Source organism: Danio rerio, chromosome 4, assembly GCF_052040795.2.
Source record: "Danio rerio strain M-AB ecotype USA chromosome 4, GRCz13ab, whole genome shotgun sequence".
Lineage (NCBI taxonomy): Eukaryota > Metazoa > Chordata > Actinopteri > Cypriniformes > Danionidae > Danio > Danio rerio.
In genome coordinates this window covers 79,712,501-79,737,674 of record NC_141024.2, presented here as the reverse complement: position 1 = coordinate 79,737,674, position 25,174 = coordinate 79,712,501, and the positions used below count along the sequence as shown (strand labels likewise).

Here is a 25,174-nt window from a genome sequence, read left to right as displayed (position 1 = left end):
AACAGAATCAGCTTCACACCAGGAAAATGAACAGAGTTCGCTCAAAAGTGTAGAGACCTCATTTTTGGAGATTTTTGCATAAAGGTTGTATCAATGAAAAGGAAGGGTTCTTTTGTATGTTTCTTTGTTCAATAATGCTCCGGTTTACTGTTGGTAAAATGTAGAAGCAAAAACCTACAGCACAATAAGTTTAGCTTATAATGCCAAAAAAAAATAATATTGAAATCAGATGCAAAAACCTTTAAATTCCGACTAAATTCATTAATTTTCTTTTCAGCTTAGTCCCTTTATTAGTCTGGAGTTGCTACAATGGAATAACCCAAGAGCTTATCCAGCACCATCCATGTTTTACACAACAGATGCCCTTCCAGCTGCAATGCATCACTGGGAAACATCCAAACACACACACATATATATATTTGAGCCTACTAAATTTACCTGTACCAAATGTCTTTGGATTTGTGGAGGAAACCAGAGCACCCAGAGGACACCCACACAAACACAGGGAGAACATGCAAACTCCACACAGAAATGCCACCTGACCTAGCTGAGGCTCGAACCAACAAATTTCTTACTGTGAGGCGAACGTTCTACCCTCAGCGCCACCACATTGCCGGCAATTTAATTGTTATTCTAAAATTAGTTTTTTTTCAGCCTACTGTTTGAAAGATAATGAAAAAATATTTGCAACAAAAATAGTTAAATTGCAGAGCTGAGACTTAAAATATATATACATTTTAGGAAAACATGTGTATGGTGGCTGCATGGTGGTGCAGTGGGTAGCATGTTCGCCTTACAGCAAGAAGGTCACTAGTTCGAGCCTAAGCTGGGTCAGTTGGTGTTTCTGTGTGGAGTTTGCATGTTCTCCCCATGTTCGTGTGGGTTTCCTCTGGGTGCTCTGGTTTCCCTGACAAATCAAAAAACATGTGATCAAGACGGCAGAAGTGCCACAGCACTTTAGAGTCATGCACACCAATCAGGTAAAAACCTGTCGACTATGCATGAGCTCAGAAAATGTGATGAAGGAACGCCCAGAATTCAGGTGCTTCAAATGTGATGAAAGGGGACATTTCGCAAGGACCTGTACAGCTGTGTCAGGCCCGGATTGTAAATTGGCCCTAATACCTGCAGGGAGCTTGTCACGCCGAGTTGGCTTTGTCCGCTCGATTGACCAACGCGTACGCCTTGTTTTATCCTTGCAGGCCTAACTTCGCTGGTGCAAGCACTTGTGGGATTTCTATAGTGTAGTGGTCATCACGTTCGCCTAACACGCGAAAGGTCCCGGTTCGAAACCGAGTAGAAACAGTGCTCTTCTTTTGGCGAGAAAATAATAGCATCCACTGCCGCACCAGCAATGATCGTCGACAGGCACCCAATCAAAAAGGGTTATCAGCTCGATTTACCTGAAGGTTTCCGTAGTGTAGTGGTTAACACGTTCGCCTCACATGCGAAAGGTCCCCAGTTCGAAACTGGGCGAAAACAACCTCTGGCTTTTATGACAATTGTCAAATCAGGCTTCTGTTGAGTACTTACGTTCACTGAAAACATTCTTTCTGCAGAGCGGTGTGAGGCTAGAAGTTTGAATTCAGCTCAGTGTTTACCGCCCCTCGCGGTGTCGCAAACTTGCGTAGAATCTGATTTCTTTTAGCTTTGTGTTGTGCATGAGCAGGTGGCCAGTGCGTTTGCTGGCCCTTCACGGTGCAGACCGTACAAGACAGCTCTATAAAAAAAAGACTATAAATACTTGAAGCAGCACTGGCCTATTGGTTTCCGTAGTGTAGTGTTTATCATGTTTGTATTACACGCTAAAGGTCTCCTGTTCGAAACTGGGCGACATACAATAGTGGAGGTGTTCAACAAGACGAGGCAATGCATACGAAAAAGGGCTATTTATTCCAAGTAATTTGTTTGTGCTCAGAGAATTTAGTGCTGGAGTAGGAGTTTCGTTTTCTTTAGAGAGAGGGATATTCACCGGGATTCGGGTGTACTCTGAAGAGATGGGTGTTAGCTGTCGTTTGAAGGACACCGGTGTATCCGTAATCCGAGTGGGAATGGGAAGGTGATTCCACCAGCGTAGAACATTGAATGAAAACATTGTGGAAAGTGACTTTCCGTCTCTCTGCGCTGGCACCACAAGACAGTGCTCTCACCCTAACCGGAGGCTCCTGTGGTTATCACGATGGCTTTACAAGCGGAGGGTCTCCTGTTAGCAACTGGGCGGAAACATTCAGATTTGCTTTTACGCACATTCTCAATTGGCTCTCTGCTCACTGGATGATCCACGATACAAGGGCATGGATCTGTCAAATGTCATGACTTGACGTTGTACGAGGATTTGACGAAAAAAATGCCCTGCAAACCTTAAAAAGCAACACCATCCCAGGACAATTCTTTTGATCCCCTTTCAGTGCACTTGCATTAAAGCCCGCGTGATGCGGCACTTTGTCAGTGTTACTGTATCATTCGGACATGGGGGCAGAGAGTTAAAGAACTCAGCCGGAGCACACTGCCACAGGCTCGGTTTGTCAGAAGTGGGATTCGAACCCACGCCTCTAGGGAAGACTGCGACCTGAACTCAGCGCCTTAGACCGCTCAGCCATCCTGACATGCAAGCTTGGCAGGAGCTGTCTCCTGGGAGCCACACCGCAGTACCGTGACATGGAATCTGGTGCTTCACAGCTTGCCCAGCTCCGGCTGTCCAGCTCATTGGCGCTGCAGGCAGCTAATCTGTGCTCGCCTCCTGGGGCTGCGCCTAGTTTCAATGGCCAACACTTGACAGCTGTCATTGCTTACGGCCACACCACCCTGAGGGGGCTATAGAGCAAACAGGAAGTGAGTTGGCAGCAGTAAGGAGAGAAAGGCTCTCCCCATTTTGTTTGTCTACCTTTTTGTTTATTGACCTTGAGTGTTTTTGTTTGTTTGTTTTCTTTTTGTCTTTAAAAACCACCTAACAGCAGCATTTTGCTGACTGAAGGGTGGTTATGTAGTGTGTTTTATTTTTAATCATGGACAGATTCCCCGGCAACGACATGGAAATGGAGGGACTTGCAAGAAAGGATAAAGAAAATGGGCTGGATAATAGACGGAGAGGTAAAGAAAATGGATTGACAACAGACAAAGAGATAAATAAAATGAAGAGCCCGGCCAACGAAGAGGTGAGAAAGGTAAGGATAAGCAAGAGGTACAAAGAAGAGTATGCACAAAGGAAGCAACAGTAACTGTAGAAGTAGAAAATGTAAAAGATGCAAGAAGATTTGATATAACCAAAGCAGTCACGGAGCTGATTGGAGAAGGAAGAATGCTGGCGGTGAGACCCAAACAAACAAAGGGAGTATGAAGTAACAATGGAGACTGAAGATGACACCGAAATTTTAATAGACAATGGATTGACAATTAAAGGAGTGAAATCTGAAGTACGGAGGTTACAAAACAGAGACTATGTTGTTTCGTTCAAGCATCTGCCTGTTTACCTAGCAGATGAAGAAATTTTAAGCAAGCTAGAAACAGTGCTCTTCTTTTGGCGAGAAAATAATAGCATCCACTGCCGCACCAGCAATGATCTTTGACAGGCACCCAATCAAAAAGGGTTATCAGCTCGATCTGCTTGAAGGTTTCCGTAGTGGTTATCACGTTTGCCTCACACGCGAAAGGTCCCCAGTTCGAAACTGGGCGGAAACAACCTCTGGCTTTTATGACAATTGTCAAATCAGGCTTCTGTTGAGTACTGACGTTCACTGAAAACATTCTTTCTGCAGAGCGGTGTGAAGCTAGAAGTTTGAATTCAGCTCAGTGTTTACCGCCCCTCGCGGTGTCGCAAACTTGCGTAGAATCTGATTTCTTTTAGCTTTGTGTTGTGCATGAGCAGGTGGCCAGTGCGTTTGCTGGCCCTTCACGGTGCAGACCGTTCAAGACAGCTCTATAAAAAAAGACTATAAATACTTGAAGCAGCACTGGCCTATTGGTTTCCGTAGTGTAGTGTTTATCATGTTTGCATTACATGCTAAAGGTCTCCTGTTCGAAACTGGGCGGAAGCATACAATTAGCGGACACTTTTGTCCAAAGCGACATACAATAGTGGAGGTATTCAACAAGACGAGGCAATGCATACGAAAAAGGGCTATTTATTCCAAGTAATTTGTTTGTGCTCAGAGAATTTAGTGCTGGAGTAGGAGTTTCGTTTTCTTTAGAGAGAGGGATATTCACCGGGGTTCGGGTGTACTCTGAAGAGATGGGTGTTAGCTGTCGTTTGAAGGACACCGGTGTATCCGTAATCCGAGTGGGAATGGGAAGGTGATTCCACCAGCGTAGAACATTGAATGAAAACATTGTGGAAAGTGACTTTCCGTCTCTCTGCGCTGGCACCACAAGAAAGTGCTCTCACCCTAACCGGAGGCTCCTGTGGTTATCACGATGGCTTTACAAGCGGAGGGTCTCCTGTTAGCAACTGGGCGGAAACATTCAGATTTGCTTTTACGCGCATTCTCAATTGGCTCTCTGCTCACTGGATGATCCACGATACAAGGGCATGGATCTGTCAAATGTCATGACTTGACGTTGTACGAGGATTTGACGAAAAAAATGCCCTGCAAACCTTAAAAAGCAACACCATCCCAGGACAATTCTTTTGATCCCCTTTCAGTGCACTTGCATTAAAGCCCGCGTGATGCGGCACTTTGTCAGTGCTACTGTATCATTCGGACATGGGGGCAGAGAGTTAAAGAATTCAGTCTGAGCGCACTGCCGCAGGCTCGGTTTGTCACAAGTGGGATTCGAACCCACGCCTCCAGGGGAGACTGCGACCTGAACGCAGCGCCTTAGACCGCTCAGCCATCCTGACATGCAAGCTTGGCAGGAGCTGTCTCCTCGGAGCCACACCGCAGAACCGTGACATGGAATCTGGTGCTTCACAGCTTGCCCAGCTCCGGCTGTCCAGCTCATTGGCGCTGCTGGCAGCTAATCTGTGCTCGCCTCCTGGGGCTGCGCCTAGTTTCAATAGCCAACACTTGACAGCTGTCATTGCTTACGGCCACACCACCCTGAGGGGGCTATAGAGCAAACAGGAAGTGAGTTGGCAGCAGTAAGGAGAGAAAGGCTCTCCCCAGTTTGTTTGTCTACCTTTTTGTTTATTGACCTTGAGTGTTTTTGTTTGTTTGTTTTCTTTTTGTCTTTAAAAACCACCTAACAGCAGCATTTTGCTGACTGAAGGGTGGTTATGTAGTGTGTTTTATTTTTAATCATGGACAGATTCCCCGGCAACGACATGGAAATGGAGGGACTTGCAAGAAAGGATAAAGAAAATGGGCTGGATAATAGACGGAGAGGGAAAGAAAATGGACTTGACAACAGACAAAGAGATAAATAAAATGAAGAGCCCGGCCAACGAAGAGGTGAGAAAGGTAAGGATAAGCAAGAGGTACAAAGAAGAGTATGCACAAAGAAAGCAACAGTAACTGTAGAAGTAGAAAATGTAAAAGATGCAAGAAGATTTGATATAACCAAAGCAGTCACGGAGCTGATTGGAGCAGGAAGAATTCTGGCGGTGAGACCCAAACAAACAAAGGGAGTATGAAGTAACAATGGAGACTGAAGATGACACCGAAATTTTAATAGACAATGGATTGACAATTAAAGGAGTGAAATCTGAAGTACGGAGTTTACAAAACAGAGACTATGTTGTTTCGTTCAAGCATCTGCCTGTTTACCTAGCAAATGAAGAAATTTTAAGCAAGCTAGAGAGATGGGGAGTTTTCCCCATATCTAAAATTAAAAGAAGATTGTATCCTGGCACAAACATAGAAGATGGAACAAGGTTTGTAAAAAACAGATTTCCGGAAGAGATGGTCTCCTTACCATACAGTACCAAAATCGAGACGGCGGAAGCGCCACAGCACTTTAGAGTCATGCACACCAATCAGGTAAAAACCTGTCGACTATGCATGAGCTCAGAAAATGTGATGAAGGAACGCCCAGAATTCAGGTGCTTCAAATGTGACGAAAGGGGACATTTCGCAAGGACCTGTACAGCTGTGTCGGGCCCGGATTGTAAATTGGCCCTAATACCTGCAGAGAGCTTGTCACGCCGAGTTGGCTTTGTCCGCTCGATTGACCAACGCGTACGCCTTGTTTTATCCTTGCAGGCCTAACTTCGCTGGTGAAAGCACTTGTGGGGTTTCTGTAGTGTAGTGGTCATCACGTTCGCCTAACACGCGAAAGGTCCTCGGTTCGAAACCGAGCAGAAACAGTGCTCTTCTTTTGGCGAGAAAATAATAGCATCCACTGCCGCACCAGCAATGATCGTCGACAGGCACCCAATCAAAAAGGGTTATCAGCTCGATCTGCCTGAAGGTTTCTGTAGTGTAGTGGTTATCACGTTCGCCTCACACGCGAAAGGTCCCCAGTTCGAAACTGGGCGGAAACAACCTCTGGCTTTTATGACAATTGTCAAATCAGGCTTCTGTTGAGTACTGACGTTCACTGAAAACATTCTTTCTGCAGAGCGGTGTGAGGCTAGAAGTTTGATTTCAGCTCAGTGTTTACCGCCCCTCGCGGTGTCGCAAACTTGCGTAGAATCTGATTTCTTTTAGCTTTGTGTTGTGCATGAGCAGGTGGCCAGTGCGTTTGCTGGCCCTTCACGGTGCAGACCGTACAAGACAGCTCTATAAAAAAAGACTATAAATACTTGAAGCAGCACTGGCCTATTGGTTTCCGTAGTGTAGTGTTTATCATGTTTGCATTACACGCTAAAGGTCTCCTGTTCGAAACTGGGCGGAAGCATACAATTAGCGGACACTTTTGTCCAAAGCGACATACAATAGTGGAGGTATTCAACAAGACGAGGCAATGCATACGAAAAAGGGCTATTTATTCCAAGTAATTTGTTTGTGCTCAGAGAATTTAGTGCTGGAGTAGGAGTTTCGTTTTCTTTAGAGAGAGGGATATTCACCGGGGTTCGGGTGTACTCTGAAGAGATGGGTGTTCGCTGTCGTTTGAAGGACACCGGTGTATCCGTAATCCGAGTGGGAATGGGAAGGTGATTCCACCAGCGTAGAACATTGAATGAAAACATTGTGGAAAGTGACTTTCCGTCTCTCTGCGCTGGCACCACAAGACAGTGCTCTCACCCTAACCGGAGGCTCCTGTGGTTATCACGATGGCTTTACAAGCGGAGGGTCTCCTGTTAGCAACTGGGCGGAAACATTCAGATTTGCTTTTACGCACATTCTCAATTGGCTCTCTGCTCACTGGATGATCCACGATACAAGGGCATGGATCTGTCAAATGTCATGACTTGACGTTGTACGAGGATTTGACGAAAAAAATGCCCTGCAAACCTTAAAAAGCAACACCATCCCAGGACAATTCTTTTGATCCCCTTTCAGTGCACTTGCATTAAAGCCCGCGTGATGCAGCACTTTGTCAGTGTTACTGTATCGTTCGGACATGGGGGCAGAGAGTTAAAGAATTCAGCCTGAGCGTACTGCCGCAGGCTCGGTTTGTCAGAAGTGGGATTCGAACCCACGCCTCCAGGGGAGACTGCGACCTGAACGCAGCGCCTTAGACTGCTCGGCCATCCTGACATGCAAGCTTGGCAGGAGCTGTCTCCTGGGAGCCACACCGCAGTACCGTGACATGGAATCTGGTGCTTCACAGCTTGCCCAGCTCCGGCTGTCCAGCTCATTGGCGCTGCAGGCAGCTAATCTGTGCTCGCCTCCTGGGGCTGCGCCTAGTTTCAATAGCCAACACTTGACAGCTGTCATTGCTTACGGCCACACCACCCTGAGGGGGCTATAGAGCAAACAGGAAGTGAGTTGGCAGCAGTAAGGAGAGAAAGGCTCTCCCCATTTTGTTTGTCTACCTTTTTGTTTATTGACCTTGAGTGTTTTTGTTTGTTTGTTTTCTTTTTGTCTTTAAAAACCACCTAACAGCAGCATTTTGCTGACTGAAGGGTGGTTATGTAGTGTGTTTTATTTTTAATCATGGACAGATTCCCCGGCAACGACATGGAGATGGAGGGACTTGCAAGAAAGGATAAAGAAAATGGGCTGGATAATAGACGGAGAGGTAAAGAAAATGGACTTGACAACAGACAAAGAGATAAATAAAATGAAGAGCCCGGCCAACGAAGAGGTGAGAAAGGTAAGGATAAGCAAGAGGTACAAAGAAGAGTATGCACAAAGGAAGCAACAGTAACTGTAGAAGTAGAAAATGTAAAAGATGCAAGAAGATTTGATATAACCAAAGCAGTCACGGAGCTGATTGGAGAAGGAAGAATGCTGGCGGTGAGACCCAAACAAACAAAGGGAGTATGAAGTAACAATGGAGACTGAAGATGACACCGAAATTTTAATAGACAATGGATTGACAATTAAAGGAGTGAAATCTGAAGTACGGAGGTTACAAAACAGAGACTATGTTGTTTCGTTCAAGCATCTGCCTGTTTACCTAGCAAATGAAGAAATTTTAAGCAAGCTAGAGAGATGGGGAGTTTTCCCCATATCTAAAATTAAAAGAAGATTGTATCCTGGCACAAACATAGAAGATGGAACAAGGTTTGTAAAAAACAGATTTCCGGAAGAGATGGTCTCCTTACCATACAGTACCAAAATCGAGACGGCGGAAGCGCCACAGCACTTTAGAGTCATGCACACCAATCAGGTAAAAACCAGTCGACTATGCATGAGCTCAGAAAATGTGATGAAGGAACGCCCAGAATTCAGGTGCTTCAAATGTGACGAAAGGGGACATTTCGCAAGGACCTGTACAGCTGTGTCGGGCCCGGATTGTAAATTGGCCCTAATACCTGCAGGGAGCTTGTCACGCTGAGTTGGCTTTGTCCGCTCGATTGACCAACGCGTACGCCTTGTTTTATCCTTGTTTTATCCTTGTTTTATGGCTCTCTGCTCACTGGATGACCCATGATACTAGGGCGTGGATCTGTCAAATGTCATGACTTGACGTTGTACGAGGATTTGACGAAAAAATTCCCTGCAAACCTTAAACGACAGACGTCTGCAAAAGATTGCAGTTCTTGAAACAAAGTTACCTCTGATCCGAGCAGAAGCGTTCGCTTACTCAATGGCAGAAAAAATGATGACCTTTCACACGGTCTACATTCGTTCTGTCAGTAACAGCGGCCGGCCGGCAAATAAAATTCTGACATTCCACAGGGCACACTCGCTTGGCGGACAAAAGCCACCGGGGGCTCTCTTTGCGTGTTCCTTCACCTGGTCAAACCGCTTTGAGGGGGGACCTTTCGAGTAGTTTTCGGCGTCAGAACAGACTCTTCTAGCGACGGGTGGGCAGGCCTTCCACAGGCGCGCGGCTCTACTGAAGCAAAAGAGGCTTGGCAAAAGACGAGGAAGAGAGGGAAGCGCCGCTCCAGCCGGGTCCGACGCTACTGCCTGAACTCTGTCTTGAACCACTGTACTCAGGGGAGAGCGCGAACGCAGTCCCCCACTACCAGAAATTATGACGTCGAGATTCCAACATTTGGGGAATTCGCAGGGGTCAGCGTGGCCAGAGTGCAATGGCCAAGCCTCGCCCTGGGTGAACCACCTTCTTGATCATGGTATCTCCCCTGCCAGGTAGGTATGAGTTGCCGGGTAGCGCAAATGGCAGCCGCCGTTTTCTATCGGCCGTACTCCAGGGCGGTGATGCCCAGCAACCGAGCATGGGGAATGGGCCAGCAACCCCTGTCCCCTGACGGCGCTGTACTTGCAGCAGACGTGCCTGTGCCTGCAAACCACTCGCTAGTAACTGTGGCAACGCATGAAGAGTTTGAGCTTCCTCCAGATGCTTGCTTTGTGTTTTGTCATCAGTTGGGGCTGCCAACACATGGATTCCACTGGACGCACTCGATCTGGGGATAACAGACCCTCTATGGGGGGAGGGGAGGGGATCCTCCTGTTCTTTCTTTCTTTTCCTCCATCTGTTTTCTTTCTCTACAGATGTCGTTTTTCTCTGCTTAGTTTCTGATTTGGTCTATTTGGACATGTCGACCTCCTGCTTTGCTGCGGTTCGGACCGCCTTTGCCTAGAGCTCCGTGCTTTGCACTCTTGCCTTGTATATTTTGTGTCCTGTTTTCTTACGTCAGCCTATCAGCACAGTGCTCAAACGACATAGCTTGAAGAACACGACGGGATCTACAAACGTTCCGCAAAAGAATTTCACTGACGAAAGCGGAAGCGCTAACGAAACAACCTCTCGCTGCAAGCACCTTACATTCCTGGGACGGGAAACCACCGACGGCTGGCTGCGAAATTGCCTCTGGTTCAGATTGGTTTAGAACCGTCCCTCTGCCTAAAACGCCACAGACGTCTGCAAAAGATTGCAGTTCTTGAAACAAAGTTACCTCTGATCCGAGCAGAAGCGTTCGCTTACTTAATGGCAGATAAAATGATGACCTTTCACACGGTCTGCATTCGTTCCATCAGTAACAGCGGCAGGCCGGCAAATAAAATCCTGACATTCCACAGGGCACACTCGCTTGGCGGACAAAAGCCACCGGGGGCTCTCTTTGCGTGTTCCTTCACCTGGTCAAACCGCTTTGAGGGGGGACCTTTCGAGTAGTTTTCGGCGTCAGAACAGACTCTTCCAGCGACGGGTGGGCAGGCCTTCCACAGGCGTGCGCAGCTCTACTGGAGCAAAAGAGGCTTGGCAAAGGACGAGGAAGAGAGGGAAGCGCCGCTCCAGCCGGGCCCGACGCTACCGCCTGAACTCTGTCTTGAACCACTGTGCTCAGGGGAGAGCGCGAACGCAGTCCCCCACTACCAGAAATTATGCAGTCGAGATTCCCACATTTGGGGAGTTCGCAGACATCTGCCCAGGGAACGTGCAATGGTAACTGTAGACTGTAGACTCTCGTCCAACGAGAAGCCGCGATTGTCTACAGTTTGCTTAGACCCTGGGCTAATCGGAGGGATGCATTGTCTAAAGTTTAAAATCAGGGCCAATCAGCGCTGAGGATTTTCCAAAGTTTCTCTTGCTCTGAATGCTCAATTTATCAGGTCAGAAAGTTCATCTGCTGTCGAGATTAATTCGTATGTTAAAGTGATTTTGTGTGGAAAGTTATTTTTATACTGTTATATTGATGCACAGTATGTTTTGTTCACGACATGTTTGAAATATCTCACTTTTTGAGCAGTATTCGTGAGGCTGCGCCTTCAGAAAGTACACCTGTTGTTGAGATTTCGTGTGGTAAGTTATTTTTATACTGTTATATTGATGCACAATATGTTCTGGTTACATCATGTTCGAAGTTTTTCACTCTTTGTGCAGCATTTTGTCTTTGTTCGTGAGGCTGCGCTGTCAGCAAGTACACCTGTCATAGTGATTTAGAGCGGTAGGTTATTTTTATCCTGTTCTGATAAACAGTATGTTTTGCTCACATCACATTTAAAATATTTCACTGTGTGTGCAGTATTTTGTCTGTGTGCCTGACGCTGCGCTGTCAGACGTTCATCCATTACAGAGATTTTGTGCGGTAAGTTATTTTTATTGTTACATTAATGCTAAGGTCACATCATGTTTAAAATATCTCATTCTTTGTGCAGTGTTTGGTCTGTGCTGGTGACGCTGTGTCGTCAGAAAGTTCACCTGTCCTAGAGATTTCGTGTTGTAGGTTATTTTTATACTGTGATATTACTTATATGTATATATGGCTGCACAAAACCTGAAAAAGTTTAGCTTATGTATTATTTTCAACGCTCGTGTCGGTTTGATAGCTCCATTCACATAGTAAACAGTTGTTTCATTAAAATATAGCAACCATCATGCTAATAAATAAATATCCCTTCATATACAGCAATATATGTGACCATGACAATTATTATCATTATTTGTTACTATGAGAAGTAAAGAACATTTTAAGATCTTAGCTGGGACAAAACATATGATCCAAAATTTGAGCAAATGAGCAAAATTTGAGCATATGAGCAAAATTTACTCAGCAGCAGAGTAAAGTTAATGAGCCGATGATGAGTTTAATTAAGTGATGATTGAGGACTGATGATGAACACCTGCTGTTAATATGCAGAAACAGAAGAGAAGCAGCAGCAGCTAGGCTCATTGCTTACCTGATTGACTTTATTTCTGTCAGATGTTCAAAAAATCCATATGAGACTGTGGCGAGGGGGCGTGGCCGAGAGCCGTGGGAACGGAGTAAGGCCACCGCGTAAGTGGATACACCTGCGGTGCGCACCTGCCTCGGATCCCACGGAAGGAGCTCTGGACCATAAAAGGAGGAACTATGGCAGAGGAAGCCGAGAGAGGACCGGGCCCGGACATATTTTACTTTTGCTTTCAGTTTGACGGCAGTCTTCGTGAGGAGCTGCCGTCCGTCCGTTTTGGTTTAGACACGGAGACTGCCGTCCCTGTTATTAATAAATATTTTAAAACTGCGTTGGTTCTCCGCCTCCTTCTTTCTGGCGGCCAAAGGGCCATGAACTTTATTACAGTGGTGCCGAAGCCCGGGAGAAGGAGGGACGCGTTGTCCAGATGCCCTTGCCGCTGAGAGAGGGGCGAGTGTTTGGGAGTTAACCAGAGTGGGGGAGAAACCTGTTCGTCTGCCCAGAGTGCCGGGGCGGCCTGAGGCTGGCGAGGAAAGGATCTGCCTGCTGCCGTCTCCCAGCATGGGGAGGAGCAGGAGACGCAGGGCTCACCACCGAAGGGGAAAGTGCTGAAGGGAGCCATCCCACAGAACCCGGGGGAGTTGCCGCGATCCACCATGATGCCAGAGCCTGCATCCATCCACGGAAGCGGAGCAGGAGACCAGAGATGCCGCCAGCCAGCCAGGAGAACCGCCGCCGGACGCCAGAAGACAGACGGGTGGATAGATTCCTCCACAGGGCTCCCAGCACGTCATCGCATCTCTCAGCTGGTGGAGGACCGAGTGGCAGCGTGTCTGGAGAACCGAACCCCAATTTTTTTTTTCATTTTCCTCTCTCCCCTTTCCTGGTGTACTCTGTCTTTCCTTTTTTTTCATCTCCTGTTCTCTCGGCCCATCTCATATAGGTCTCGCAGGGGCTGTGGCGCCAACCCCCCCATTGTCTCCGTGAGGAGCTGCCGTCCCTGTTATTAATAAATATTTTTAAACTACGTCGGTTCTCCGCCTCCTTCTCGGTTCTCGCGGCCAAAGGGCCGTGAACTTTATTACAGAGACTTTTAGTGAAGTCCAGTGTTGTAATGAGAAACTAAATCATTTGGTGATGAAAGGTTAGTAATTTCAGGAAGAGAGTTAATACTAGCAAAAAAAGGATTCTAAATTAATATGTTTTATGTTACGGAAGGAAATAGTACGGAGAGATTTGGTGGAAGAAAGAGAGAGTGCAAAATTAAATCAGAGGAGAAAATTATCCGTTATAGGGAGTTCCTCAGCAGAGAGGTCAATGGGTGAAACACCAGAGCAGCAGATGAGGTTGAGGGTGTGTCCTTTAGAGTGTGTGGGAACATTGACATGCTGTTGAAGTCCAAAGCTCTCAAGACAGGATATAAAATCTCTTGTAAGGGAGTTATTAAAATTATCCACATGAATATTAAAATCTCCTAAAACCATAATATTAGGTGAGAGGGTGGTAATATGTGTTAAAAAGCAGCAAAGTCATTTAGAAATTCATTATTTAGTTTGGGTGGACAATAAATTATGGAAACATTTGTAGGTGTGGATCCAGAAAGTTTTGAAATCATAGATTCGAATGAAGGAATAATGTGAAAATGTTTTTAAAGGAAAATGGGAAAGATTTTCAAGAATGTTTTCTCAAAAATTTCTACATTTGTTTCAGAAACAAAGTGCATAAAAGACCAGTTTCAGAACAATTTTGGAAAAAAATATTTGTGGAAATAGACAAAGAGGGAATCTGGAAGAATTTAAAATGGAAATATTTAGACGCAAAAATTGAAACGTTGGATTATTTCATCAGACATAATGTTATTTTCACTGAAACAAAACTGGCACAAATTGGAAGCAGTGAGAATGCATTATGCAAAATATGTGGACTGGAAAATGAAGGTATTATGCATTTGTTTTTAAAATGTGTTGAATTTAATACATTTATGGCAAAGTTAAAAGAAAGTATTAAACAAATGATGAAAAGTAAAACTGATTGAGGAGGAGACAGAATGGTATAAAATATTTTTATTTGGTTTTAATTAGGGATGCAACGATATGGATTTTTTGGCTGATACCGATAACTGATAATTCTTCAGACTTGGAGGCCGATAGCCGATATGTATAGGCCGATAATAATAAATATTTTAAATTGTTATATTTTTATACAGCAAACTTCATAAAAGATTGAACTGCTCTTATGAACTGAATAGTCTATACTTGAAGCAAAAAAGATATGATTTCGAAATTGCAAGGTGTCAACATCGGATCGATAACGATAATCTTAAAAATAGCATTTATCGGACAATAACGATATGGGCGCCGATATATCGTGCATCCCTAGTTTTAATGGAAGTAAAACAAGAATTGCCTATTTGTTTCTATCAGTTGCAAGAACTGTAATTTGAGAAAGGAGAAACATTGTTAAAAATAAACATGCTAAAATGGAGTTATGGACAATGTATAAAAGAAACTGGAAAACTATATTAAAACTGTGGAACAATATTTTAGAATGGAAGAAAAAGAGACTGAATTTTACAAAACGTTTATGTTGAATACTCCTTATATTACGTACTCACTAGATGGTTTGAAAATAGATTTGCCAGAATGATTATGCTTGTTGTTTTCCTGTTTTGAAACCAACATAATGTCATAAGGAATGTTTGTAAATGATATTTTTATATGCTTCTGAACTGATGTTTTGAAAAAAAAAAAACATATACTTGGATCGATACAGAGAAGATTAGCATGGCCCCTGCGCAAAGGAACCTGATGGATCTTCTCTGTCCCCACCCTGCGGCCCCCAGCGATCCTCTCGACGTCACATGGCCTTGGACTGCAGGGTAGTGACCCCTGAACCCCATTGGGGTCACCTGTGGCCTTGAAGGGTGCTCATGCTTGCTGAAATTAAAGAAATGCCCAATATGGTAAAAAATCAAAGGCGGGCCCAGGGGCGGGCTGGCAGGCTACCTGAAACTGGCATAACAAGTAGCCATGTGCTTTCTGGGGTATGACAGGTGCATATTAAGTAGCCATGTGGACAGCTGTCATTGTATAGCAGGCAATCAAGAATGTGTATTACAATGTAACTGAATAATTTGAAAAAGAAAATTCATTTTAAAGGAGTTACATTTAATAATAAAAAAAGTATATTTTGTAATAAATGTATTCAAATATCTTTAAATATTGTATGTTTATTTACAACATAGCTAGCTAAAATGTTTCTATAATTATGACTTATATTTTATATTTTTTTAAGTAATAAAATATTTTAATAGTTCAATAATAAAACATACTGAAATATTGACTTTTAAATTGAATATTGTATAGGGTAACTGATGTTAAATTAAAACATTCAGTTTAAGGTTACCTAACATTTAGGTAACTTATTTATTAATATTGAATAGCATGTAATAAAATATTTAAACAAAATGATCATAGTACCTAAAAATATTAGGTTATAGGATATAAAAATATATATCTATAATATATATAATAATTAAAATATATTATAATTAAAAGAGTCTAAAATATAAATATTAGGCATTAATATTTAAATAGGTTTACTATTACTTTTAAGTTTAATAAATTAAGAATATAATTAAATATATTTTAAAGTTGTATTTTATTTACTTTAATTTTCACAGTTACATTAACATATACACATAATTTTTAGGTGTTACTGCATTTATATTGAACATTTACTTAAGTTTAATTTACAATATAATTTTATACCACAATTGTTTTTTACTGTTAGGTAAACTCTATTTTTTATAACTTGTTTATCAATAAAATACAGGACCCTTAAATTACACAATGATAATGTTAAAGCCATCACATGAATATGTGTACGCAGTGTATTTTTGGAAGTTTTATTTTATTAAACAAGTTCTTTAACTCTTGTTTGCAATAAACGAATAGAAAAAAATTATTTAAAGTGTAATATAAATTAAGTTATTTGAGTCACAACAGATAACCCACTCTTGGGATACTGTAGCTACTGAACAAATATCTTATAAAAAAAAGAAAAGAAAAAAAGCTGAAACATACTCAGAGATTAGAAAAAGTTTATTTACACAAAATATATAACTATTTATACTTTTAACATATTAGGGCTGTACAATATAGTGAAATATTAATTTTGTTATCACAACAGTATATGGGATATAAAAATCACAAACGTATGATAAATTATTATTTTATAAACTACCTTCCCAGTAGTTGCTGCTCAGCTATTTGCTTGAGCAGCTCAAAGCTTAACCCAGAGCTAAAAATCAACACTAACTGCAAAAGTTAAGAAAAAAGAAAATGACAACAGCCAATCACCTTGACAGTGTTTTTAGACTTAAAATTTTTAGAATTAGGAGTTAAATTGCATCTAAAAATGATCTTTTATCCGTTTAATATTAAGTAAATTATTTATTAACACACACACAAAAAGCTGCATTTTTCTAGGGAAATGTTATTTTAGAAGTAATCAAATTTTTCTAAGGTATCATAAAGCCCTAAAACATATACAAGTATATATATATATATATATATATATATATATATATATATATATATATATATATATATATATATATATATATATTTATTTATTTTTTATTTTTATTTATTTTTTTAAACAAAATAAACATTTAGAACAAATGTACAAAATTGGTCATTTTTATAGTCTATTTTGTCTCTCCTTTTTTAACTTCCTCCATCCACTGCGCCACAGTTTTCCCAGAAGCCTTTGCACAAAAGTGGACGCCTCTGAACTGGCTATGGCCAAATTCTTTAGTTTTTGGCTGGCCACACTTTTGGCATAGGAACTGCTGAGGTGCTTGTCTTTTTCGGGGAGTCAAACCTTGAGCTGCTGCTGCAGCGGCTGCCTCCGCCAACTTTTTCCGCCGCCACGCTGTGGTCTTTGGCACCCTCTTTTCATCTGGCGCAGCAACTGGTGCGAGTACTCCAACAACAGTAACAGGCGCAGCACCAGCAGGAACAGAAAGAGGCACAGCACCAGCAGGAACAGGAACAGGTGCAGCACCAGCAGGAACAGGTGCAGCACCAGCAGGAACAGGTGCAGCACCAGCAGGAAAAGCAACAGTCTTAGCAAAGCCTGCAGAAGATGATTCAAGTGCTGCGGTAAATGCAAGTGCTGCAAAAGGTGCTGATGTGGAGGCAGGTGTGAGGTAAGTGGCTGTGCCAGGAGAGACATGAGGACCAGGTTTGACAGATGCTGCCACTGTGCCCACAGGAGGCGGTCGGCCTCGAGAACGCGGTGCTGCCTGTCCAGACGCATCCTGCGGTATTGCAGACTCGAAACACGAGTGTCCGTGCTGGACTGCTTCCGGCAGTTTTTGTAGCACCGGTGGGAGCGGTACAGGGGCCACCAGAGGAGCAGAGAACGCCTCGATGTCCTGCTGCAAAACCTCCCTCTCTTGCGTCTTTGTTCGTGCGTTGAACCTATGAACAGAAAAGACAATAGTTAGTATAGGTGTCAAATTATTTTGAATATGAAAGGAGACACAAACAAGAACAATAAATACTGAACCTACCACTGTGAGATGGTAAGCTGGTTCAGCTCAAACAGTTTTAATTTAGTTTGAGCCATGATTCCGGGGCTGCCCAAGACTACATCACGGATCTTCCTGTAGTCCCTTAGAATGGCAGCCCATCGGTTCACACGAACTCCGGAGATGGTTTGCCCGGCAGGGTGGATTCTGCAGAGAGCCAGGCAGATAGCTTCCACTAGACGGCTTGCACTGGGCCACTGTGCAGGTCCACCTTCACCAAGGAAGCATCTGTGAAATAAAAAGGGACATACCATAAGACACATATCAGTCAACCACATCAATAACGCTGGTTCCAAGACTTGCTATGAATAGAAAAAAAAAAAACAGAATACAAAAAAAGCTACCTCTTTAGACTATCTGTGCCAGGGGTTACATTGGTCTTCGAATGGCTGACCTTAAAGCGACCCTTCAGCAGTTTGTCACGGTGGCGGGGGGGATAGATGAGAGGTCCCTTGTCATGATCTGCTAGGTGGTTCCACAGCATGACAATCTTATCTACCATACTCTGCGTGACAAACCCCTGATGCCGCAGGTCAACCAGACAGTCAGCCAGTCTAATGACATGGTCATATCCAGGTTGGCCATCTGGTCCCACACTCTCCATCTGTACATGAAAACAAACAAACAAATTAATAAATAAATAAATGTACCAATATGAAATGACTTTTTATTAAATTTTACTCAAAGTTAGCCATTCCTTTGTTGTAAAATTAAATATCAGAATCATCACGTATCATGACATCACAGTGTACACAGTGTGTTTGAGTGTTCATTGACCTGGCTCTGACTGGACGACGCAGGAGAGGAAGACACAGCTGCTGGGTCTGTCTGGGATGAGGGCTGAGAGGGGTTTTGGAGGTTGCCCTCAAGCTCCATAAATTCAGTGGGCTCGTCGAGGTATGCATCCTCAAACCCCTCATCGCCCTCCAGATCAGCCAGTAGGTCTTCATCCTGAAGGTCATCGGGAACATCAGGATCTTTAGCCAGGTCTTCCTCTAGAGCTCTATTGGTCTGAGAATACAAGTATTCCACACCAATAAGCTCTCCTGTAGAAATACAGAGTTTATTGCATAAATGCTTTAAATAATGAAATGGCTGGAAAACAGCTAAAATAAAATGTCTGCATTAATGCAATACCTGTATATTCACCGGGGCTGGTGTAATCCTGCACCAGTTTCTGTCCCAGGAGCTGCTGGCTCAGTATATTGCAGTACTGCAGCAGCTGGCCACCGTAGCAGATGTTCTCTCTGCGGGCACCCTCTACTGCAGCGACCCCACGTGCCTCATTCCACTGCACCAGGCCTTCCAGCAGGTACATTTGAAATGCAAAGCATTTGCACTTGTACCTAAAAACAAATTTAGAAATGATTGTAAAATCATAGTACAAACACACAAATAAACAACAAGTGGCATTCTTTGGGTAATGTTAACCTGGGACGAAGCGATTTAGGTGCAGGTGGAATGACTCCAGAGATGTGGAGCCACGTGCACAGCGATACACTGGCAGAATGACCCCCTCCCTGGTCACCTGCCCTGTTTTCCTGTACAGCTGTACACCTGGCGGGTCCTGGATGCAATGAACGTGGCGCTGCTGGGTCTGCCAGATCTCTTGCATCCTCTCCTGGTCCAGAAGTCTAATCCCCATGGTGTCAGTGGCCCCCATGAAGTCTTGTAGCAGCTTCTCAAGAAGCTGCATGGTCTCCTGGGCCCCTCGAGTGCGGCGGGGGCAATGCTTTGCCAGTTCTTTGGCAGTGGGCTGGCAGCCTGTCAACCGCTTGGCCTCCATTAGCCTCTCCACATCTGAAGCATCCCATTCAAAGATGCAAGCAGTGAGGCGCTTCATGAAGGGTGCATAAAGCGGGTGGCTGTCTGTGGTCACTCCAACGGTAAACCGCCGCATGAAGTGCCACACATCCAGCCTGACAATGAGCTGGTCCCACTCGCTAAACATTGCAGCCGCCTTTCCTTTCCCAGTGGCAGAGCAACAGTCCCGGTCCACATAGAGAAGTTGGGGAGGAACTTCTCCAGCTCTCCGGTAGCGCTCCACGAGTCCAGAGCACATGGGAAGCAGGCCATCACCCTCTGCCTCAGTGAGGACACACATGAGAACCTGGCCAAACTCGTTGCCCACATCTGTGACCCATGCTGCAGTGCCAGCAGCCTCATCAGCCAGTTTCTTAGTGACCTAATACAGGATGAAATATAGTAATATTATAGAAGACCTGTTGTTTTACGGTTGGAAAATAACATATTGTGACAAATAAATTAAATAACAAAACAGTAATGTGGCAATGATGTTATCAGTGTGTGTATTTTTACCTTTTTAGTGGAATCCATCTTTAGGATGGTTCCATAGATGGAGGTCACCCTAGCCTTTAGTTCAGGCAGCCGTGTCAGTACATCTTTAGCATACACTGACAGCAGCCATGACGGACAAGGCACAGGCACCATCTGAGGTAGCCGGGCAGCGAGACTGCTGGGATCTGTGGTGCAGTCTGGGAACTTCCCAACCACAGAGAGATAATGGGTTGTCTGGGCAATCCATTGCTCTCTGTGCCTGACACACAGGCTTCGGTAGGCAGACGTTGCACTGTTCACAATCTCCTTATCACAGGACAGCCTATATAATAAAAAATACACACAAAAAGGCAGCTAAATATCAGACTAATCAGAACAGACATTTTTCCATGTTAAAACTAGTGCTGTCAAACAAATAATCTTGTTTAGTTAGTATTTATTTAATATATTATATGCATTTCATTTATTGTATGTGTGTGTGGAGGTGAAATATATATATATAAAATCATAATAAATGTGCCAACCTGTAGGTCAAGACTGCAGGAAACATTTCCCTGTGGACAGGATCAAGCTGGCTAAGAATATCTTGAGACCAGGCTGCTAGCTTTTTTTTGCAGGACCTGCATTCAAGATATTCTGTAGCCATGTAGTACCAGCCACTGACGTCCAAGACTTTCCTGACCGTCCTGTACAGTCCACACGCCGTCATCGGGAAACCAAGACGCCGACAGTTAGGCTGTGAACACAGCAGCCGGTATGCCCACAAGCGATAAGGGACCCACAGGAACAGCCTTGCATGATAAAAGGCATCTGGTGATGAAGGAGGTTGAGAATACAAAGGACGGGGCCCAGGAGGATGCCACCAGAGACGCAAGTTTTTAGTCAGCGCCAGTCTGCCAGACTTGTCTCTGGTGAAAAGAGCCTTGCTGACCCACAAATGCTGCTCCTTGGGAAGTGTCTGTTTCCAGCCTTCTGGCAGCAGCAGCTGTAAGGGAAAGGAAAAACAGAAATCATGTACATGTCTACTTTTTTGGTGTCTGATTTTTGACTAGTCATTTTACTTACTTCCTCTGTGGGCAGAGGCTGCTTTTCTGGCGCAGCAGCTTTCGACGCAGAGGGCACAGGTTCAGGCCGGACGGGTGGTTCAGGAGCCAAGTCAGCTACAGTGCATGGCACAAAAAAAAAGGAAATGAGATACATAGAATTGGCACAATCTCTCATAGTAATACTTCTAACAGAATAAAAAATAATAATAATTTACTACTGCTAGATATTAGTACTACAATTAAGCATTAGTAACATGTTAACATTAGTTGTTGCAATGTATGTGATGATTAAAATTATTGTAATGAGATGAAGACGAGCATAAATATGTGATGATAAAAAGTTAGTTTAATGTTGAGCGGGATGAAAAATGGCGGCGGTCGGTGGTAAAAAAAAAGCAATTTGTGAGGAAAAAAGCCAGGTTAGCTACCGATGATCAGAAGGTGTAGTACACCTCCTACCTTACTGCTTCCAAAACCATCCAGCTGAAAGCTGCTAATACATAATAACAAACCAGGTTATATAACGTACAATAGCCCAGTAGGGCATATAAATGTACAATAACACAGTATTCTTAAATTAAAGGGCAAATTTAAACCCACGTAATTCCCACCTGAAACATCCATGTGTGACACTATGGCAAGCAGAGCTTCATCAGATGGTTCTTCCTCAGGAGCTGAGCTGGAGGCAGCAACTGTTAACATAAGGATAAACAGCATTAAGTCATCTTTATTTAAATTGTGCTTAACACAATAAAAATTGTTTTCAAAGCACTTTACAGTTTGCAAACATTCTGGAAAAATGACAAAATCACTTTAAAGCAAGGTCAAGTCATTACTGTTCAGTGCTGTTTCAAAAGCTGCGTTAAGTTTATACAGCAATTATAATAAAAACAAAATGAAGTCACGTAAAATTCATGCCTGGAGGTGCTGATCCTGGCAGCATCTCAGCATCTCTTCTCCTTATATATTTCTGGAAAAGTTCCATCTTTGTGCCAGGTCTGGAACTCTGCCTTTTTACCCACTTGACAAATCTGAAAATAGAGAGAACACCTTTGAAAAACACTACACTTGGAGAGACAAACACTATACTGTATGTTACTGTCTGAATCCTCTGTAACAGATGTCAACCCATACCCTTTTCTGTCACGGTCCGTTGCCTCATAAAGGTCCTTGAAGGACATGGCAGCAAAGTTGCCAAAACCAACAAGAACCTGGTCTTCCTGGGCTGGTGTGCCATGGCCCTCTCTGACACGGCGCTCGCTGATGGCAGCCATCATGACAGGAAACAAGCCAGCATACCGCAGCAATGCGTCTTTGTTTCCCATGATGAATGACTGGTTGGTGTCACCAGCCTCACGCTCCCGCTGATGCACGGCCAGCACCATGGCTGCATAATTAACATCGTTGGAAAGCAACCATTTAAAGGTTTTACCCCGGTACTGGCCGAACTGCAGGGCGCTTTCGCTGAGCACGAGCTGGTGACAAGACGAGTCACCACCCGCTGCTGCCACGCGAGCGATAGCCTCCTCCTTGACCCTTGCCGCAGGCCATGAACGGCCCGGAGTGGGATTTTTTCTGTAGGCAGCAGCAAGAGCTACTGCCTCAGGTGATGGTTTAAGGGTCAGCTCACCGGTGGCCTCCCTGCGAAACTGGGCACTGTAGTCCATCTACAACAGACACACACACACAAAAAATTTAACTCAAAAAGCTGAATCACCATTTCATCCATCAGCCTGCGACTGCCAAGCACCAGATCCCGGATGTGGTGGTAATTGGTCAGAATTTTAGACCACCTGGGGGTGCAAACACCAGCCTTCTTCGAAGTGGACTTGGGTACGGCAAACAGCTTTGTACAAATGGCCTCAACCAAGCAGCTGGTGCTAGGCCACTGTGCTGGACCCCCAGGATGTCCAATCAGACAGTGTTTGACGCTCTCTCCACACCTGGAGTGACTCCGGAGTGCTTCGGTGCCTTGAAGCGCCCATGTGTCAGCTGAGGCTGATGTCGAGGCTGGTAGTTGATGCACTGTTTATCAACATCCAGGAGAGCTGTCCACAGCTGGATGGCCTCTGTCACCTGCAGGTCAGTGAGGTAAGGAGCCTCACGAAGATCTAACAAGTAAGCAGCCAGATCCTGGACCTTGTCCCACCCAGCAATGCCATCAGGTCCAATGACTACTCCATGGTAAATACAAAATAAATTTAGTATATGTGGAATAAAAAAAGACTAAATCAAATAAAGTTCTTAATGTGTCTTACCTGAGCCTCAACAGAGAGACTGTCTCCAGAGTTGGATAGCTGTGACGGCAATGAGGGGGCTGGTCTAGGAAGCTGTCCTTCTCCACCAGCAGATGTGGACGGCTCAGCCAGTGATGCTGGGGACTGAGGCAGAGGCGAAGATGAGGGGCTGTTTCTGAGATCACGGCAGGGGTCATCCTCATACAGCACTGGAACTGTGATGTCCTCCATGATCTCCTCCTCAAACCCCTCATCTTGTAGATCCTCGTCATCTACTTCCTCCACCAGCCTGTCTTCCTCCTCTGGGTTCTGGAGCACCGGAGTCAGGGTTTTGCCGGTCTGGCTGTAAAGGTGCTCCATTCCCAGCAATTCACCTTAAAAAAATAAAACAATAAAAAAACATATATTAAATAAAACTAATAATAAAATAAACATTTAAATTACCATTTTGTGTAGTACATTAAAAGCTTAATGAATAACTTCCATAACAACTAATTAATGGATTTCTTGCCTGTATATGCTCCAGGAGGGTGATAGCGGTTATCCCAAGGCTTGCGTCCTGAGACATATCTTTTGGTGGACAATGAGCATTGTGTTTTTCCTCTCTCTCTCCCTGCAGGTAACTGTGTCCACCTGGTAGCAATCATTGGATCTTTCTAGAGAGGAGAGAGAGTATTTAACCTGAGCTGCACTTCAAACCAGTGTTGGTGGTGTCAAGTGCAGTGGCTGAGCTTTTCTCCAAATTCAGACCTGTTGTTTGTGAGAGCTTTACAGATATGATTTGGCTTAATAAGCTACTGTGTGGTGAAGATATTGGAGTCAGACTTCTAATTTCTATGATCTTCTTGATAACATCTAATAATTCACCTAAAGAGAAGTGAGTCTGGTTGATTTGTTTGTTTGTTTATTTTGAGGGTTAAGTAGGAAGGTGGGTGCCATTTTGTTTTGAAATCAGTTTTCCCCTGCTTTTGTTTAGAAAAAGGAGTTAGTTTGTTTATGTATTTTTGTTTCTTTTATTTCAGATTAGCAAGAGAATATATTAGGGGTTAGCTTGTTTTTGTTTGTTGTTTTGGCCTTGCCCCGTTCTGAATTAAAACCCTGTTTTTCTTTGTTATATTATGATATATGTAAATAAACTTCTCTTTTTCTTGATTTGATCTTGTGTCTAAGTTTTTTAGCCATTCTGTTTGAGGATATGAGTTCTCTCTCTTATTTTTCCAGCCATTGCACATCATCCACCACCAATCATTTATTTTCTGTTGCGGTCACATCCCTAGACTCAAAAAGACCGTAACAGGCTCTAAACGCGTATGATTGGCCCGTGATTAACGAGTGACACAGACCCGATAGAGGACTCGAGAGATGAACGGATCAATTCTTTTTCCGGCTCTAAATGCGTATGATTGGCCCATGATGAACGAGTGACTCAGACCCGATAGAGGACTCAAGAGATGAACGGATCAATTCTTTTTCCAGCTCTAAACGCGTATGATTGGCCCGTGAGGAACGAATGACTCAAACCCGATAGAGGACTCGAGAGATGAACGGATCAATTCTTTTTTTGGCTCTAAACGCGTATTATTGGCCCGTGAGGAAGGAATGACTCAGACCCGATAGAGGACTCGAGAGATGAACGGATCAAATATTTTTCCTGCTCTAAACGCGTATGATTGGCCCGTAATAAACGAGTGACTCAGACCCGATAGAGGACTCGAGAGGTGAACGGATCAAATCTTTTTCGGCTCTAAACGCATATGATTGGTTTCTGCCTTTCCGCGATGAACGACACGAAATGTGATGAAGACTTGAAATAACGATACCACCTGCACAAATGTACGCACGCGCAAATCAACAAATCACTCCCTAAGAGGACTTATAGTTCCCAAATCATATTGAAGATTCGTTTAAAATGAACGAAATGTTCAT

At 43.9% G+C, this 25,174-nt stretch overlaps 2 protein-coding genes, 3 non-coding genes and 1 pseudogene across 7 annotated transcripts; 3 read left to right on the top strand and 3 right to left on the bottom strand.

Moving 5' to 3' along the window:
* The first annotated feature begins 6,168 nt into the window (after positions 1 to 6,168).
* On the top strand, positions 6,169 to 6,241 carry trnav-aac (transfer RNA valine (anticodon AAC)). Its single transcript has one exon. It is a non-coding gene; the product is annotated as a tRNA-Val (tRNA).
* Positions 6,242 to 6,345: 104 nt separating this feature from the next.
* On the top strand, positions 6,346 to 6,418 carry trnav-cac (transfer RNA valine (anticodon CAC)). The gene has a single exon. It is a non-coding gene; the product is annotated as a tRNA-Val (tRNA).
* Positions 6,419 to 9,428: 3,010 nt separating this feature from the next.
* Positions 9,429 to 9,592, bottom strand: LOC137494465 (U1 spliceosomal RNA). Its single transcript, XR_015486776.1, has one exon. It is a non-coding gene; the product is annotated as a U1 spliceosomal RNA (small nuclear RNA).
* Positions 9,593 to 14,801: 5,209 nt separating this feature from the next.
* Positions 14,802 to 14,870, top strand: LOC137495126 (U6 spliceosomal RNA; annotated as a pseudogene).
* Positions 14,871 to 16,688: 1,818 nt separating this feature from the next.
* Positions 16,689 to 21,318, bottom strand: LOC100003687 (uncharacterized). Of its 3 annotated transcripts, XR_015483330.1 has the most exons (9): positions 21,031 to 21,318; positions 20,490 to 20,950; positions 19,987 to 20,287; positions 19,099 to 19,852; positions 18,805 to 19,013; positions 18,445 to 18,713; positions 18,012 to 18,271; positions 17,650 to 17,895; positions 16,729 to 17,557 (listed from the first exon to the last, which is right to left on the bottom strand). XR_015483330.1 is itself a non-coding variant. In XM_087248638.2 (8 exons), the coding sequence occupies exons 4-8, from the start codon at positions 18,983 to 18,985 to the stop codon at positions 16,780 to 16,782; spliced, it is 1,734 nt and encodes a 577-aa protein (XP_087104764.1). In that variant the 5' UTR covers positions 18,986 to 19,013; positions 19,099 to 19,852; positions 19,987 to 20,287; positions 20,490 to 20,950; the 3' UTR covers positions 16,689 to 16,779. The 3 variants fall into 3 exon arrangements, 2 of the variants coding, with proteins under 2 accessions (XP_087104764.1, XP_087104765.1); XM_087248638.2 differs by lacking the exon at positions 21,031 to 21,318 and having other exon boundaries at positions 16,689 to 17,557; XM_087248639.2 differs by lacking the exons at positions 16,729 to 17,557; positions 17,650 to 17,895; positions 18,012 to 18,271; ... (1 more) ...; positions 18,805 to 19,013; positions 19,099 to 19,852 and having other exon boundaries at positions 19,858 to 20,287; positions 21,031 to 21,317.
* A 570-nt stretch (positions 21,319 to 21,888) lies between these two features.
* Positions 21,889 to 22,678, bottom strand: LOC103910719 (uncharacterized). Its single transcript, XM_087249548.2, has 2 exons — positions 22,146 to 22,678; positions 21,889 to 22,042 (listed from the first exon to the last, which is right to left on the bottom strand). The coding sequence occupies exons 1-2, from the start codon at positions 22,676 to 22,678 to the stop codon at positions 21,913 to 21,915; spliced, it is 663 nt and encodes a 220-aa protein (XP_087105674.1). The 3' UTR covers positions 21,889 to 21,912.
* Between the last annotated feature and the right edge of the window lie 2,496 nt (positions 22,679 to 25,174).